The 19,253-nt window shown below is 36.4% G+C and overlaps 1 protein-coding gene across 1 annotated transcript in view; it reads right to left on the bottom strand.

The window, feature by feature from the left end:
* LOC121730903 (NACHT domain- and WD repeat-containing protein 1) overlaps positions 1-19,253 on the bottom strand; it is a 166,750-nt gene that overhangs the window by 80,645 nt on the left and 66,852 nt on the right. The window contains exons 2-3 of the mRNA XM_042120113.1: positions 8,581-8,730; positions 5,261-5,340 (exon numbers count right to left, since the gene is read on the bottom strand). Coding sequence (XP_041976047.1) covers positions 5,261-5,340; positions 8,581-8,692 — 192 coding nt within the window. The 5' untranslated portion in view covers positions 8,693-8,730. The remainder of the gene's footprint in view (positions 1-5,260; positions 5,341-8,580; positions 8,731-19,253) is intronic.

The following is a 19,253-nucleotide window of genomic DNA, read 5'->3' on the forward strand; positions in this document are numbered from 1 at the left end:
GGGGTAGGTTTGTAAACATTTACCAAGATTAAGATAATATAGGTACATAGTTTATAGGTACAATAATTGCCTAGCGGCTAGCACGTGTTTACTGTTCACTTCGATTTTTTTAAATGTATTGTTTAAAATTATCTACCTGATATTTGTGAGCACGACGTCTGACTCTTAACAAATTGTAATAGGAATTAAGATACGTAGAATATTAAATATACTTACGCGATGGTTAGTAGGTAACTAAAAAGAGTGAAATTATTATTTTTAACAAAAAATTAAAACCGACTTCCAAGGTAAAAACAATAATAACATCCTTATAATATGAACTAAAAAGTATTAAATAATTTTTCCTATCTAATAGTGCCTTTTTCCGAATTCGGCTAAACCTCAACTATTTCTGTAAGTACTCAATCTTCATAATTTTGAAGTCGGTGCCAGTTCCAAAAGTTTCAAATATTCTGTCATAGAACTAAAGATTCAGCTAAAGAAAGAACTAAAGATACCATGGTACCGACTTCAAAATGATGAAGATTGAGTACAGAAATAGTTGAGGTTTAGCCGAATTCGGAAAAAGGCACTATTAGATAGGAAAAATTATTTAATGCTTTTTAGTTCATATTATAAGGATGTTATTATTGTTTTTACCTTGGAAGTCGGTTTTAATTTTTTGATAAAAATAATAATATAAAATCGCAAAATGCAACTCTATTAGCAATTCATTTCTGTATTTTTGTACTGATTTGACATTTGTCAGTTTGACAGTTTTGACAATTCATTTGCTGAATTGATTGAGAGGAATTGCTAAATGTGACTATTTTAGCCCCGCTGATAGTTTTTAATTCATACCCAAGGGTGCAGTTTTTGGGGAATTTCAAACACGCTGCTAAAATAAATATTACTTGTTGCTTTAAGTATGTAAGTACTGGGTAAGTTCTGAAATTTAACCCAGTATACTGGTCAGTGCAAAGGACGTCTACAATCGACGCCATACTGTTGATTCGTACCGAAATATACATCAAAGTATTGATGTATATTATGACTTTGTTGGGATCTCATTACAATATGCCACATTTTATTTGCAGCTGCCAACCGGTACATTGTAGCATAATTATTTAAGACGTTACAAGCTCTGATCTGTCCACTAGACAAAATTTCGGAACACACGCATTATGAAGAAAGATAAAAGTAATAAATAACAAATGTGTCAAAGGACGCATTCCTCATTCCTCTGTATTCGGCGGGCTTTAATATCAAAATATACGCCTCACATTATTAGGGTAACTTTATGAAAACAGTTTATTGATTTATTAAGTTAAAATGGCTGCTCCATAATGCATGAATAGTTTCCCCGTTGTCATATTTTGCATGTTTACCGATATAATGGAATTTTGAAGTGTCATTCGCAATGTAAATTATACTTCAATAACAGCTGTACCGTGTACCATGTAGGTGGGCTGTGTTTGAATAGCTCAAACGTATTGTTATACGGCCTGAATAATAGATTGTTTAACAAAGAGACGAAATGTGATTGGTTTGATAAATTCCATTTGACAAAGATACGTGACACGGGAGAGCCATGCTTCGGCCGGCTTTCGGGCCGGCTCGACCGGAGAAATACTACGGGCTCACAGAAAACCGGCGTGAAACAGCGCTTGCGCTGTGTTTCGCCAAGTGAGTGAGTTACCCTTTTCCCTTCCCTACCCTCTCCTATTTCCTTCCCTACCCTCCCCTATTCCCTTCCCTACCCTCCCCTATTACCCTATTCCCTCTTAAAAGGCCGACAACGCACCTGCAGCTCTTCTGATGCTGCGAGTATCCATGGGCGACGGAAGTTGCTTTCCATCAGGTGACCCGTTTGCTCCTTTGCCTCCTTATTTCATAAAAAAAAAATACGAAATTGCATGATTTTATAAAACTAGCATATTATTTAACTCGGCACGCAGTATGTTGTAAAATGAAGCGCATAAAATTTACAATCTATTAAAATAAATATTTTCAATTCTGTAAGTCTCGCTAAAACTAGAGAACGGCCAAACTGATTTGGCTAATTTTAGTCTTGAAATATGCATGGAAATCCAGGTTTATGTTAGGAGTAGAAATGATACGAAGGTCACCGGGTCATCTAGTTTTAAAAATAAAGGGTTTAGTTTTTATTAAACCTAACAACGCGATGGAATTTTAAATAAGGCATTAAAATTGGAATAGGCAGTTTAAACCCTCAATACAATGTCTACCTTCTTGTGTAATACATTAGCGGTACATAATATTATTAGGGTTCCGTAGTCAACAGTCCTTATAGTTTCGGTTTGTCCGTCCGTCTGTCCGTACGTCTGTCCGTCTGTCTTTCCGCGGTTTTTCTCAGAGACTATAGAGCTACCTACCTACAAATATATACCTACAAAGCTGTAATTTGGCATGAATGCACATAATATTAATGATGCCGAAAAAATGGTACATGAAATCTTAAAAAATATATTTTTTATGGCACTTACCTTCCCTACACATCAAGCGGGGATTTTTTTCTCGTCCACCTCATCGTTTGGGTTGTTGTTGGATAGGTTTTTTAAAAATATTATGAGTATTCATTATTCATAGATAGAAATGTGAAAAAATTGACGAGAGTAAGAAAAATGCTGAATTTAAAAGGAAAACTATCACGGCTAAGAAGACTTCATAAGTTTTTGAGTTATGGTCGATCAATTAAAAAAATGTATTCGGCGCAGTATAAAGGAACTTTTCGTTCAAATTCTTTTGAACGTAACTAAGATGATGTCGTTTGTAGTGTACAACACGTTATAAATGTACATTTATTGACCATACAAAAATTATCAAAAACTAGCGGTACTACGGAACCCTACATTGCGCGTGGCTCGACACGCACTTGGCCGGTTTTATATTGAATAGTGTTTTCACTCGAGTCACAATAAGCTATCATGTTGGCAACCATTTTGTTGAAATTAAATGAAATGAAAATATTTATTTCTAAATAGGTTAACATTTTTAGAACGTCTACATGAGGCCTACTACCGGTTCGAATCCATTCCATATAAATAAAATTGGAGTGTCCGTTTTTAATATTGAAAGAACCGTTTTTTACTAAATGCATACGAATGTATATAGGGTATAGACACCAAAACAACATTTTTTACCATTTTTGTCTGTATGTCTGTCTGTCTGTTTGTTCCGGTTAATCTCTGAAATGGCTGGAGCGATTTTGACAGGACTTTTTAGGCACTTAGGCTACTTTTTAACCGACTTCCGAAAAGGAGGAGGATTATTTCACTTCTTTTATAAATGAACCAAGGGTTTATTTATCTTTTTTACTATCTTTGTTATCACATTTTGCTGACGCGGACGAAGTCGCGGGCAACAGCTAGTAATATTATATATTATAAAACTGTCATAAAGTGCAAAATGTAATTATTAACCAACCTCTCACCCCGTACTCGCGTGGAACTTCGTTATAACCCTTTAAGTGCAAATTATTAGTGTAATGAATACTGAAAGTGCTATCGAAATGGCCATTAAGGTATATTGCCAGCACTTAGTTGAGTGTTTGATGTATTAAACTCCTTGGACTGGTATATTTTTACTTTAAGTCTAGGGGTAGCTAAAATGAATAAAAATACCATAAAAATTCAAAAATTATACTTCTTTCGGCACAGAACAATAAAAAACATATAGAAAACATTCGATGAAATCAAATCATAATGCGGGCTTATTACTTTTGCAACTTGCAATTTATTTTCAAATAATAATTTGTTTTAGATGAATTTGGCTAAGTGATATTATTTTACTTGCGATGGCTTATGACAAATCTCATAATTTTTTCTTTCGAACTTTGAGAGCGGAATTGACGAAAGCACTTTGGCTAAAGGTCATTGAGCGGCGGCTACCACCAATCGGGTGTTTTGCTCGTTTCCGTTTCAAACTTTTTAAATAATCAAACTTTTATCCTCATAAACAGGATATTGTTTTATTGTCGCTTGTATGAAAATGTTTCTTTTAAAAGCTATTTATGAGCTTAAAATTTTTGTTCCAGCTGAACTACAGTAAAACAGAAAATGAACTCCGACATTTACTATCGAAATAAAATATTAGCAATGCGCACGAAATAAAAGCTAAAGTAGAATTTATTTTTCTCCAACGAAATGTTTGCGAAGTAATAAAGTATAATATGAGTACAAAGGTTTGTTTCCTTGAGTTTCATTTTACTCTTGTAACGACTTAGTAATTTGCTTTACAACTCTGATTAGTACTGCATTCAGACTTGCTAGTCTTGCTGTTTCGGATGTGTTGTAACAATAGACTTATAATATACTGTAGTAAGTTTATGGTTGTAACTATTTGTAACTTTAAATGAATCTTAATTTTTTACTTATACTTAAGTTGTAATACTATTTTTAAGGTACAGCCGGCGGGCGACGTGAATTTGTCCATGCAAAAATTACTCTTTCAGCACTGCTACTTTTACAGGAGAATAATACACACCCTAACAAATATATTATCATTATCATTTTGTTTTGTTATATTCTGTATAATCTATGATAATAGAAATAAAAATGAATTTAAAATTTGGTTACTCTCGCTAAAACTCGAGAACGCTGTAGATAGAATATTATTGCTAAATACTCACATACGGTTTTGCTCGATAGTTTTACTCCAAATTGAGTAATAATTACTGTGTGGACGGCAAAACTGTCAGCTCGAAGGCTCGCATCGGGCCAGCTCGAAGGCTCGCATGAAACCGGCTCGATAGAATTAAATATATCGATTTAAAGTAAAACTATCGAGCAATGCTGAATGTGTGGACGAAATCCCGAGCCACGGGTTTTGCTCGACGTGATTGCTCGAGCGAGCAAATACGCATGTGAGTACTTGGCATAATTATGTCAGTATATTGTTGTGAAATAATATAATTGCATTAAATCTAATTAAAGACAATAATAATATTATATCCATATGCGCGTGAAGCATCCTAGACTTTGTTTTAAATAACTTACGGGGACAGGTGGTCACGGAAGACCAGGGACAGCGGCGTCTGTCGCTGTCAAAATCTGAGTGATTACCTTTTCTTTTTTTCGTAGCACTGCTATTTTTGTACATAATATTATTCTTTTTTTTTACAACACATGTTTTGTTTCTTTTAGAATATATTATTTTTTATTTCTAAGTTATTTTTTGTTATTCTTCTGTGTATTTTATAATGGTGGTGTTTTTGTTACTAAAAATTGAATAAGTAAATGATTCTTATTCTAAATCTCACCTCGATATACCGGTCATCGTATGTGGTCTGCAGCTCTGGTCCCACCAGTTCCAACACTTGGCGCCGTTCTTCCCGGAAATCTATAACATAGGAAAATTATATTTGAGAATCAGCAAGTAATTGTTGTGACACGAGGGAGAAAAGACGTGGTGATTTTGATATTATGTTTTGTAAGATAGCGTACTGTTTTGCAGCACCCTCTGTGTCAGTTTAAAAAAAAAACAAAACTTCACCCTAACTAATTTATTAACCCAAAATTAATTAATAACACTTGACTACGACTACCCACACCTTACTTGCCCAGCTTCCAGAATCTAACTGACTGAGAAATTGAACTAGAATGAATACTAAACGAAAACTGCAACGCAAACGGAAAAATATGGAAGAATATAGAAATGCTAAGTAAACGAATTGTACTAACTAACTAGGGATGTAACAGTACGTTATGTATATACAGAGATAAACCGTATGTTATCTCTGTATATACAGGGTGTAACAAAACTAAGTGATAGTACTTTAGGGTCTGTATGAATTCCTTGTAGCGAGTTCGCTGTGAAAGTAGCAGTGCTGAAAGACCAAAAAATTTTTTGTGATTTGTATGGGCAAGCGCCCCAGCGTCATGAGTTTCCCCATTTCAAAGTACAAAAAAATTTGCTCTATCAGCGCTGCTACTTTTACAGTGAACTCTTTACACGGGACTCATCACTCCTTAAAGTATTATCACTTAGTTTTGTTACATCCTGTATATTGTTAGAAATTTTTATTCCTGGCTATCGTGTATAAACGTAAAAATACAAGATCCATACCTGATTTCAAGATAATCCTATTTTAGGACTTATAAACTACATACTTAATTCCTATTTAAATGGAAAAGCATGTTTCCCAGAGAGAGAGAGTACCCAAGCAGCAAATGGACGTGCTATAATGGTCGAGAGCACGTTCTTGTTTTCGCTTTAAGTTCTATAAAAGTTCTTAAAACAGTCGAGTAAAAGTGCTGTAAACGTTTACTCGACGCGAAAAAGGCGCAAATTATTCAGACTAAAGTCCTATTAAAGTGGAATAAGCGCTGAGTAAGCAACAAAAAGATGCTGTAAGATTTGAGTAAAAGTGGTAGAAAACACTAAAAGAGTTTTAAGAGTAACCAAAATGCGTATATAGGATATTTAGTTCAATAAACGCAATTGATTTGCTATTATACAGATAAAGTGTGCTATAATAGCAGACGAATTGCTTTTATTCTCCTTTTTAGTTCTATAACAGCGAATAGAATGCTTTTACTCGACAAATTAGTGCTGTAAAGAGTGCGAGCTTGTGTGCTACATAAATTTAATGCAAAAAAATTATAGTTATTAAACTACATCTCAATCCTTATTTATATTATCAAGTTTTTGAGAAATCAATATGTGATTATTTTTACTGTTCGTGTAGCTACTCCAAAACATCATGCGCAACAAGCTTTATTGATAAACCCAAAGGCATTTTTACATAAACATTCATGCGCTGCCTATTTTCTTAAATTTGAAGACTAATTAATATAATTAAATTTACTTAAAATATATTTTTTTACTGCCATTATCCACATTGATAATCTAGTTGCAGTTATAGCTAACTTATTCCATTAAAAGTCGAGTAAGAGTGCTGGTCACCACATTTATAGCACAAGGTGTCGCCATGATAACAGGATTTAGGGTTCGCTTCGTAAATATCGTATAACAGCTCTTAATTACACTACAGCTCCTATACGAACGTTTTTAATTCTACTATAAGAGTTAGTCTGTAAGCGTGCAGTAACAGCAGCAATGTTGCCATAAGCAATTCGATTGCGTTTATAGAGCTTTTATAGAAACATAAAAGATAGCTGAGTAACGGCTGTATAAAAGCACCCAATTCAGCGAATCATCTATTCTACAGCTATTATACGACTGTTAGAGATCAAACGATCGAATAATGAGTATTTTAGCCATATTAATTCAGCATCTGCTAAAAGGTGGAGTAAAAGGGCTAAAACATAGTGCTGTAAACGTTTATTCGACGTCCTTAAAGCACAAATTAGCAAATATTGCCAAATAGTCGAGATAACCGCTATTATACGATAAATAGGTGTTTTATGAACGGTTACCCGGCTCTTATACGATTAAAGGCTGAGTAAAAAAATCCTTATTCGACTGTTTTGCTGCTTGGGTAACGAAAATAAAGTAAAATGAAAACTAAATTTAGCTCAAATAGGAGTCAAAGTTCTAATTCAAGGTGCTAAATGAATAAAGTAGCTAAAATTACCGTAAGTCTTTAATTTAATATTTTGTTCTCTGAATTCCCTCCATTTACAAATGTAATTTGGATATTTTTAGAAGCGAGTGCATACTAAATCACAACCGTGCATTAAACAACTTTTTGAAATGCTTGATGCAATTGTTTACTATACTTACTGCATGACTGGTGAGACATGTTTAATACTCAAGGATATTTGGCTATTATCCATACATTAATAATAATAATAATAGCTCCTACACCGGTTTTGGTGACGGTGGCCGGTTTCATTGAAACCAGGCCAGCTACGCAGGAGTAATTTTATAGTGCTTGAGTGTGTGCGCAGTACACAAGAGCACTCTCTATTCCTTTACTCTCATAACCCAGTGGGACGGAAGACCGACACGACCGGCGAGAGATCAGGCGCGGGACCGACTTTTTACATGCCCATCCGACGCATGGATCATCTTACTTGTCAGACATCAGGTGATCAGCCTGCATTGTCCTAACCAAACTTGGAAATAACATGTTTCCAACGCGGGAATCGAACCCACGACCTCCGAGTCAAGAGCCGCGCTCTATACCAGTAGACCACGGAGGCGTTAGGTACTAATATTATAAATGCGAAAGTGTGTCTGTCTGTCTGTCTGTTACCTCTTCACGCGAATCGAATCGAACGCGAATAAAATGACATTTTCTAAAAATGATTTCTAGCTAGATCGATTTATCGCACTCGAAACCCCCTATATACTAAATTTCATGAAAATCGTTGGAGCCGATTTCGAGATTCCAAAATGTAGTATATGTAAATTATTATACTAGTATTGTAAAAAAAATGTAAGAATAGGTATAGTCTGTCAAAAAAGTGAAGAAATTAAAAAGTAGCAACATCGTAATGTCATCCCTTTCAAATCAATATAAGAAAAAAGGGATGACACTACGTCGATGTTGCTACTTTTTTATTTCTTCACTTTTTTGACAGAATATTACTTAGCAGAATTAATTCACTATTTTGAAATATCAAATATCACTTAAACTCGGGATATCTATAGGATTAGTACCTAGATACTCACTCTTGTAAGTGGAGGCCACGAAGATCTTGACGGCTCTGGGCCCAGGCCACTTGTCATGCTGCTGGACATGGCCTTGCAGCGCTTCCAGCACCAGCGGCTCGGGCGCGCTCATCGCCGCTGACGCTCAGCCGCCGCTCATCTTACACCATCCTGAAAAAAAAGTCAACTTCAAGATGTACGGAAGTTAAAAAAAGCATTCCATATTTAAACGATCTGGACCCGACTATAATCTGTACAGGTTTTCAAGCAAGGTTGACTGCAATTAGCTAGGCTTGTAAACAAACCAACGAAATCAGAACAAACACTATGCAAACGTAAAATATTGTTTACTTGTTGCCACTGTTGTGGTAATTTCCAAGCTTATACCAAAAACATTCTGACGCCTTAATTTATTTTTATAATAATAATAATAATAAACTTTATTCTCATTTTGAAATATTACACAACCATATTTAAAGCAACATAAAATTACAGCATAATAAAATACAGAATAAAAAGAGATTATACAGAAATAAAAGTCATACACAAACAAAAGAAACTTATGAACTAAAACTTAAAGTAAAATATTTTTGAAAGTATGGCAGTGCAATGCCAAAAATGGAGAAAAGGGGACCACTCAGGTTATGACAGCGTCATTTTTCAGACTATATAATCCAGTGTAAATTCATACTAACCGACTTTTAAACATGCCTTTGTTTATCATAATGTAAAAGTTAAATGCCTTTCAGGTTTTTAAGGTCCATATTTTTATGTCTAACAAACACGTAGGCAGCAGCATAATGGAGTGTGCCAGACGTGGAGTTTATTGTGCATCACGTATTCTATAAAATAAATACGAGATTTCAGTTGGTTCCGAGCACAAAAGAGTTTAATCAAAGCAACTCGAATGTCCATTATTATACGCCTTTTTATTACTTTTCTCCACTGAATAGGGCTGAGACTTGGGAGATTTATTGATACAGAGAACTGTGCTTAATCTGAGTTGAACGTGGACCAGTTTTTATCTCGTTCGCTCGTTTATTCAACTTATAAATTATTGCTGGACTGATTCATTGTTTCGTGGCCTCAGATTAAGCGTAGAACAATAGTCCACTAATTGCGAGACGAAATTGCGACGTATTTTAATGGAGTAAATAGTTTAGGCCAGGTTTTGAGGTTTTACAAGATTCTTCCGATTTATTGCGGTCTGCAGCATTATCACCAATATAATTCATGATTTTAGATGAAAAAGTTTTCCTTTATGAAGAAAGTAATCCTAAAAATTACAAATATAATTTAGTGATTTTAGTATTTATATTTTTAAATTTTTAGGTGAAGTGTTTAAATTATTATTATTATCTTTTATATTATTTCCTTCTAGTAATTACCGTTACTCAATTAAAATAAAAATATACTGTTTTTCATTAGAAAAATCTAATTTTGGTCAAATAATTAGGTGAATATTACAGTTATAAAGTATAAACTTGCAAAAGTAAGGGTTAAAATAAATTATGATCACCGTAAATGTGACCTAGTACATACATGATTTTATTCCAACCTCGAGGGTTTTGCCCAGCGGTGAAAAACAAATAAGTTTTAGATGTTGTGTGAGAAATTTCACGAGCCCTTTTCCGCCGGAAATAAAATAAAATGTATCCCAAAACGCTGAGAGATAACTTATTTAGTCGACTAAATTTATCACGAATATAACAAAAGCGTTTAATATTATTATAATCAGAAACGGTGATTTTTTATGTTCTACATATTCGAGCCAGAGATTTTTCTTTTTACATGAACTAGGCTGTATATTCAATCATATAGTAAGTATCGAATATTCTAATAAAAATATATTAACCCAGTTTCTAAGGTTCATTGACAGAAGTAATAATATTATTAATTCCCCGGGTTGGGGAGGTGCCTCAGTTAAGCTGAAGCACCCCGGGGGTATGTGGGACTCTTACCCACTAAAACCACCTGCAGTTAGCTTTCAGCCGTGTACGGAGGGATGTCCTGGATCTGCCTTACACAGGACTCCCTCCACGACCGGCCGGTCTACCTCACAAGGGACCGCACTTCCACCAAAATTAGGGAACGCTTAGGCAAACTGAAGCGTTCCCCTCGGCGCCGGGACTAGCTAAGCCGGGCAGGTTCCCATCCTGACCCGGAGCCCCGTGGGACGGAAGTTATTGGAGGTTCACATAGCGACGCCTCCGCACTCCCGTCCTACGCCGCGCCGGCGGAACGGAACGGAGGAAGGGTTATCCTCTCTGTTCCGCTCCGCGGCCTCTTTCTGTGAAAGGAAGGTTTAACCTAACCTAAACCGAGATACCAGACTACAGAGTAGGTACATAAGGGAGCATACCCATACTACGTGACCTACTTTTTAAGATTTTTTAGCGTAGCGCTGCTACTTTCACAGTAAACTCTATGTAAGGAACACATACACACCTAAAGTATTATCACTTAGATTTATGTATATTATAGCCATCGAAAAAATGATTAAAATTGATTCAGCAGTTTTGACTTACATTCATTATTACTACCCGTGGCCCGCTGCATTGGTCGGTACCGCCGCAAAAGCTAAGTCTCGCAATTTTTAAATATTATGTAATATCTTCGAAAATATTCATTTAAATCATATTCTGTAAAGGGCCATATAGATCTACATAATATATTAAATTTACAATGTATTTAAAGTATTTTGAATAAGTATTAATGCCGTATTGGTTAGAATCGCTTCGAAAATTAGCCATTATTTGTCTTTAAAAAAAATTACAAAAAAACTGTTATTGTGGGATATCCATAAGAGATAGACATATACCAATGTGGATTTTTCTGTAGACCTTTTGAATGTGTACAATATTTGGTACATTATTTTGATAAATCTCGTAGGGTTCAGCCTGCGTTTGCAATGTAAGTGAAAAAAAATGTAATTATTTACGACATCACATTAGAAACCCCAACAGTATTTCTCCACTATTGGAATGTTATTATACTTATAAACCTTCCTCTTGAATCACTCTATCTATTAAAGAAAACCGCATCAATATCCGTTGTGTAGTTTTAAAGATTAAAGGCAACAAAGGGACGTGAGGGAAAAAAACTTTGTTTTATAATATTTAGTGATAGTCTAAAATTACAATAGAACAATCAGATAAATTAATTTCTAGGCAGATGGCGGACCTAAGTAATTTGGTCGCGATTAAAGTTAAACCCAACTGACAGATCACAATTAACATTGAATTGACATGATCCGACTACATGACGTTGGCCTGTCAACTACCTAGGAATCAATTTCCTCGATGGTACCTACTAGCTATTTTAGTCACGACTGTGGTTCAAATTGTAATCGCACACCAAATAGTAAATATATGATCACCAAGCTTGACAGCTCCGCCAAACTTCAAAATGCCTGATAAGTCACAACTGTGCCTGTTTTTTTTAATGGCTGTTTGCTATAAATAACCATGATAAATACCAATGTCAAGTATTAAATGGCGAAAAAAATTTTTTCGTATGACGTTTCTCTCGGCGAAATTGACTACGTGACAAAACTCTAGACCCCCTCCCCCTCTCTCGTGACCGAGCGTAGTATTTTGAAGACCCCCCTCCCCCCCTAAATGGGTCACGTAGTATGGGTATGCTCCCTTACGTGTGCGCAGCAGCACAAACTCGTTTTATTGTATTGATTGATTTGGAAGCTTAGAATGATGAATTAGGATTTAGGTAAACATAAATACGTACTTTATACGTGGGAGAGCCATGCTTCGGCACGAATGGGTCGGCTCGACCGGAGAAATACCACGTTCTCACAGAAAACCGTCGTGAAACAGCGCTAGCGCTCTGTTTCGCCGAGTGAGTGAGTTTACCGGAGGCCCAATCCCCTACCCTATTCCCTTCCCTACCCTCCCCAATTCCCTTCCCATCCCTACTATCCTTAAGAGGGAATAGGGTAATAGGGGAGGCCCTATTACCCTATCCCCTCTTAAAAGGCCGGTAACGCACCTGCAGCTCTTCTGATGTTGCGTGTGTCCATGGGCGACGGAAGTTGCTTTCCATCAGGTGACCCGTTTGCTCGTTTGCCCCCTTATTTCATAAAAAAATAAAATAAAAAAAATAATTACTAAACAATATTGTTCTATGCGATCACATTATTTCGCATTTAATTATTTTCTAAACTAAATGGAATACAATAACACGTCCAAAGCAAATATTGTTTCTAAATAACATACTTTCATTTAACACTAATTTCATCAGTGGCTCCGATAGCCCAAATGTGCCGATACTCCTCTGATTTGTGGAGGATCCAAAATTAATTTTGCAATAAAGCAATTAAAATAGACTATATTGATGTTTAATTACGCACCTTTCAATCAGCCGAAGTATCAAATACCTATTAATTTGAAATTGATAGTAAATTGAAATCCACTAATTAATTTCTATGAAGGTACTGTAATTTTGGGATGGGGTTTTCTGTTTATTGCTTGTTTTATGCGTGAGTTTTTAGTTGATTATTCGGATAATGTATGACACCCGCACCTCCGTTGCGCCAAAATCCGCGCGCGGAAGCCGTACATATTACCGGGATAAAAAGGACATTCCTTTCCCGGGACCCAAAGTATCTCGATACCAAATTTTAGGAATATCGGTTCAGCGGTTTGGGCGTGAAGAGGTAACAGACTGACTGACACACACCCTTTCGCATTTATAATATACTAGCGACCCGCCCCGGCTTCGCATGGATATAAAATATAATAAATTTAAAAATGTTTAAAATCGATTCAGTAGTTTCGATTTATTTTCAATACTACCCGCGGCTTGGTACTACTATTTAATATAATATATTCTGTGCCGTGGCTCGCATTGGCCGGTACCGCCGCAAAAGCTACGTCCCGCAATTTCTAAATCTGTATATATTCGAAAATATTAATTTAAATCAGCGGAAAAAATGTAGTTATACATGTAATTATATACGACATCACATTAGAAACCCCAACAATAACAGTATTTCTCCACTATTTAATGAATGTTATTATTATTATAAGCCTTCCTCTTCAATCACTCTATCTATTAAAGAAAACGGCATCAAAATCCGTTGTGTAGTTTTAAATATTAAATTTTACTTTACAAAGAGACATAGGGACAGAAAAAGCGACTTTGTTTAATACTATGTAGAGAAGTTGAGATTAATAACGAATTTTATTCTCTGAATGCGACAGTTAATGATTTATTTACCTAAAATACAATTATTATAATGTATTAACTATTGGTATAAATAATTATAGTACGACATGAATTTTTTTTTTATATAATATAAGTGTTAAATTCACACAAGAGAAAATTCACAGAAATGGATCTAGTTCCATTTCTGTGTGTTACTTGTTCATGAAAAAACTGTTTATGAATAAGTATAATTCTTTTCCACATTAACAGGCTTTCGATGTTTTGTGAAACAAATAAATATCTGCTCACGGCTTAGCTTATATTATCTTACTTCCATATTTTTTTCCTTTTCCCTTGGCAGAATATGGGTAAGATTCTAAATTATTTAAAAAAGGAACGGACAGTGTAATTAGAAAGTTGATAGTATCACAGCAGTGTTGTACACTTAACGTCACTTAAGAATGGTAGCAGGTGGACCAAAGGTTTCCTTAATGAAAGAGAAAAATAAAAACTTTTTAATTTCCGGAACACTTAGCTACTTCTTTATTTAAAAGTTTATTTCTTTTTTCTTGTATGTTATGCAAAAGGTCGGAATTGCAAAGCCTTTAATCAGAAGCTTACAGAGGTTTTGTGGGATTTTAGGCAAAGATCATAGTAATGTTACTTTTTAGTGAAGGTTTTTAGTAATATGAATTTATTTTTTCTTGTAGCTTAGTCTGCTTTTGTATGATTTTAAATATTGTGCTTAAGAACAAGGAGGAGGACTTAGGGGAAAAGGGAAATATTTAATAACTTTTAGGGAACGTAAATATTTATAACTCATAACTCAGGGACTTTAGAAGTATGTGTGTTGATAGTTCCATTGGTTGGTTGTAGGATATTGCCAACAATAAACTTATTTTGGTATGGAATATGGATAAGTACAAACTTTTATTCTATTAGCTTACATAAAAAAGTATTTATGTGAAACTTTAATAAAAAGTTTATGTGAGACCACCCATTTAGTCACATTTTAATTAAGCTAAGTAACGGCTAGTCACATATTATGCTGTTAGAATGCCATCAAGTTGTGATTAATGGAGCACAGAATCGTCCGACTCGACGTTCGGAAACTTTTGCAATAAAAATTAATGAACCCTGGCGCTTTTTTGGTAATTTATGAATTCGTAATATGTGTAAACCCTAGGCAAAATAAAATGTGATCATAATTTTAATAATTTAAATGTATATTTTAATTTAATTTCCTAAGACCACTGTCATTGGAAAGTAAACTAAACTGAAAAGTTAACAGGTATCAAAAAAGTTTCTGCTTAACTAGGCTTATAGTAGAATTTTGTGCACGCAGACACCCTCTTAAGTTTTTTTTTTATGAAATAAGGGGGCTAATGAGAAAACGGGTCACCTGATGGAAAGCAACTTCCGTCGCCCATGGACACTCGCAACATCAAAAGAGCTGCAGGTGCGTTGCCGGCCTTATAAGAGGGAATAGGTGTAAGGTGAGGGTAAGGAAGGAAATAGGTAAGGGTAGGGTAGGGAATAGGGTAGGGGATTGGGCCTCCGGTAAACTCACTCACTCGGCGAAACGCAGCGCAAGCGCTGTTTTACGCCAGTTTTCTGTGAGCCCGTGATATTTCTCCGGTCGAGCCAGCCCATTCGTGCCGAAGCATGGCTCGATATGTATTTTGTATGCAATCAAATGCGATTTACGCGGCGTAAACGCGGCGGAATTTACGCCGGCGTAATTCAGCCTAGTGTGTTTAGACACTACCACGTATAAATGCACTTGTAGATGAGTCTTCAGTCGTCGCGGTCACGTCTCTTGACTTCAAGTACTTTGATGCATCCTAGAGATCCTAGTGCTAAAGGAATAGTTTTAGGACTGTTCAAACAAGGATTTTGTCGAAATTCGTGTATATTGTCGTGTAGATATTTATAAAAAGGAACTTATTGAGCTTAAAACAAAAAAATCCATAATAATATTATCATCAACGTGGGAGAGACATGCTTCGTCACGAATGGGCTGGCTCGACCGGAAAAATACCACGTTCTCACAAAAAACCGGCGTGAAACAGCGCTTGCGCTGTGTTTCGACGAGTGAGTGAGTTTACCGGAGGCCCAATCCCCTACCCTATTCCCTTCCCTGCCCTCCCCTATTCCCTTCCCTTCCCATCCCTACCCTCCCCTATTCCCTATTACCCTATTCCCTCTTAAAAGGCCGGCAACGTACCTGCAGCTCTTCTGATGCTGCGAGTGTCCATGGACGATGGAAGTTGCTTTCCATCAGGTGACCCGTTTTCTCGTTTGCCCCCTTATTTCATTAAAAAAACTCAAACTTTAAAAAATGTAGCCATTATCGTTCCTCAAATCTGAAATTCCATAATTCCACTGCCGGGGCCAGGGCGTACAAGCGATTATCTGAATAATACAGCGGTCGCGGCACCTGTAGCGCATTATTGATCCGACTCCCCAACTAACTGTTACAGCCAAATCATGCCCAATTCACGAAACTTACGCTACTTCATAATCTATACTTCTATACTAATATTATAAATGCGAAAGTATCTCTGTCTGTCTGTCTGCCTCGCTTTCACGCCAAAACTACCGAACCGATTGTAATGAAATTTTGTATACAGATAGTCTAAAGCCTGAAAAAGAACATAGGCTACTTTTTTACTGGAAAAAAGCGTTGTAAGGGGGTGAAAATGCGTAAATTTGTTCAAATTAAGTTAGTTCCAAAAATTCAAAATAGATGGCGCCGTGCGTCTCCTACATCGCGCTAACGCTTGCCCAGAAGTCGTTCTATAAGAGGTGGTAATATCGTATTCTAAAGTTTTCTCGATTGTTATTTCTTTTATACGTTACTTATTTTTTACGTTACTTATTAAATCAGTACTTTATCTATGCAGTGACGTAACCTTAAACCTGTCAATGATAAATAGTTTATGGATAAAGTTGTATAATTGGAGGGCTAAATAAACTTAAAAATTTGGCATAAAATATAAAGATTAATTTAAAAAATTGAAATATATAATGCACACTAATAGGGTTGTTGAGGAAGTGATTATGAGGAAGAGGAGGAAGAGGAATTTTCACGCGTAAATTTAGAGGATGCGGATGAGGAAGAGGATATTTTTTGAGGAAGAGGATGCGGATGAGGAAGCGGATGAGGAAGAGGATGATAGGAAATTATAAATACTAGCTAACCCAACCCAAAAGTCTTTGTCCTGTCTATCCATAACTAGGTACATACATTACACAAAAAATAATTAAAAGGGCATTTTCCAGTGGACCAAACTATGAATCTAAACCATTCTCAAAACACACACAATAAAGAATCATCAAAATCGGTCCAGCAATTAAGGAGGAGTTCAGTAACATACACAACACACGCACACAAAATAGATGGATACGCGACGAGCATGCGCAGTGAAATTCCTCATAAATTCCTCTTAAATTTTGAGGAAGCGATAGCGGAAGAGGATTTTTTTATTTTTATTGAGGAACCCAAAATATTGCGGAACTTCCTCATTATGAGGAAGCGGAAGAGGAATCCTCAGCAACCCTACTGACACTGCACAGCTGTTTTGATTTAAGGGGTACCAGGGTTTTTTTATTAAAGCTTTTGACACCAATTTTGTTGACATCGCGCGCTATAAACTGAAGTCCACGCGGACGAAGGGGGCAACAGCTAGTTATCAGAATATACTAGAATTAATAAAACACACTTGGCGGTTAGCAACAGACTGTGAAGAGTGAAGACCAGTGACAGACAGATAATAAAAAGCACAGATTAAATATCTAATGCTCTAATATATTAAGTTGCCAGTATGATATTTTGTTAGATAAATATAACAATAATTTTAACAATAATAATGTCGTAAACGCGGAAGTGTGTCTGTCGGTTTGTTTGTCGTTACTCGTTTACTTCTTCACAACCAAACTGCTGAAACGATTTTGCTGAAAATTTTGTAAAGTGATACTTTGACTGTACATTTGGTACTGTACATTTTCATCTTACGCAATAAACCCGTGCGACGCCGGGGCGGGTCGCTAGTTAAGAACTAAAGGACAAAAAAAAATTAACCACATAAAAATTTTACTGTTCCCGCATGATCAACGAATAATACAACGAATAGTACAGACGATGCCCGCAACAAAATTGCGTGATTATTTTTTTTGTCCTTTAGTTCTTAACTAGCGACCCGCCCCGGCGTCGCACAGGTATAAAATATATAGCCACTGAAAAAATGATTAAAATCGATAGCCTAGATGATCCTTCACGTGGTCTACTTCTTATCCGTGCCCGCAACAAAATTGCGGGCATCGTCTGTACTAAATCATAAGCTTGAAAGTTTGGACGTGTTATGAGTGTTTAGGTACTGTTTAGTATTTATGATTCGTATACTAAAATTATTTAAACAGGTCAACCACGGCAAAATAATATCCATAAGGCTATAAAACTAGTTCATAAGCTGCATAAAACTGTAGTATCATTATACGGCATGATAAGCTGAACACAATGTTATGTTAGACTGCCTTCTTATATGAAGAGGGCGTTCATCGTGCTTTAAAGCAGTATTTTCCAACCTTTTCCAGCCATGGACCCCTAGGAAATCAAGTACAGGTTTGACGAACATATAATAACATAAACAGCAAAAAAAAAACGGATTCATTCAGTCTCTCTGTCAGTCGTCTACATACGGCATAGGCGAACGCATTGGCCAACGCGTTGGCCGGCGCGCTGGCCCAATGTGTAGAACGGGTGAATTAATACCTACCGCCAACGCGCGTATGCTCGTTCTACACATTGGGCCAGCGCGCCGGAAAACGCGTCGGCCAACGCGTTTGCCTATATGTAGTGCCGACATTACGTATGGTCCAGAGATGATACTTGCGGACCCCTAGGGATCTGCGGACCACAGGTTGGGAAACACTGCTTTAAAATAATACCCACTGAAATAGAACAAGCCTCTAAAAAACACGATATCGTACCTTTCCTTACTTTTAAAGTGAATTATTTTGTGTGGGCTGAGAATGTCGAAACTCCCGTCAGAGAAGAATTTTCGATCAGGTCACGTGGACATTTGGTCCATGTGACCTGGAAAATGGAGTGCAAATCGTTTTTTTAAGTAATATACAAGGTGTAACAAAACTAAGTGATAATACTTTAGGGTGTGTATGAAGTCCCTTGTATAGAGTTCACAGTGAAAGTATCAGCACTGAAAGAGCATTTTTTTTTTTCACTTTTTATAGGGAAACTCGTGACGTCGCACCGGGGCGCTTGCCCATACGAATCACAAAAAAATTTGCTCTTTTAACGCTGCTACCTTCACAATGAACTCTAAACAAGGAACACATACCCTCAGGGCCGGGACACAAAAACACGATACGACGTCGTGTGGTACCACGACGCGGCGTCGTTTCACGATGCGACGTCGTGTCGTGGGAATCTACGACGCGCGTCGTAAAAAACTACGACACGACATCGTACGACGTCGCGTCGTTACTCACGTAAACTCACGTAGAAATTC

The sequence above is a fragment of the Aricia agestis genome, chromosome 10 (genome assembly GCF_905147365.1).
Source record: "Aricia agestis chromosome 10, ilAriAges1.1, whole genome shotgun sequence".
NCBI classification, from domain to species: domain Eukaryota; kingdom Metazoa; phylum Arthropoda; class Insecta; order Lepidoptera; family Lycaenidae; genus Aricia; species Aricia agestis.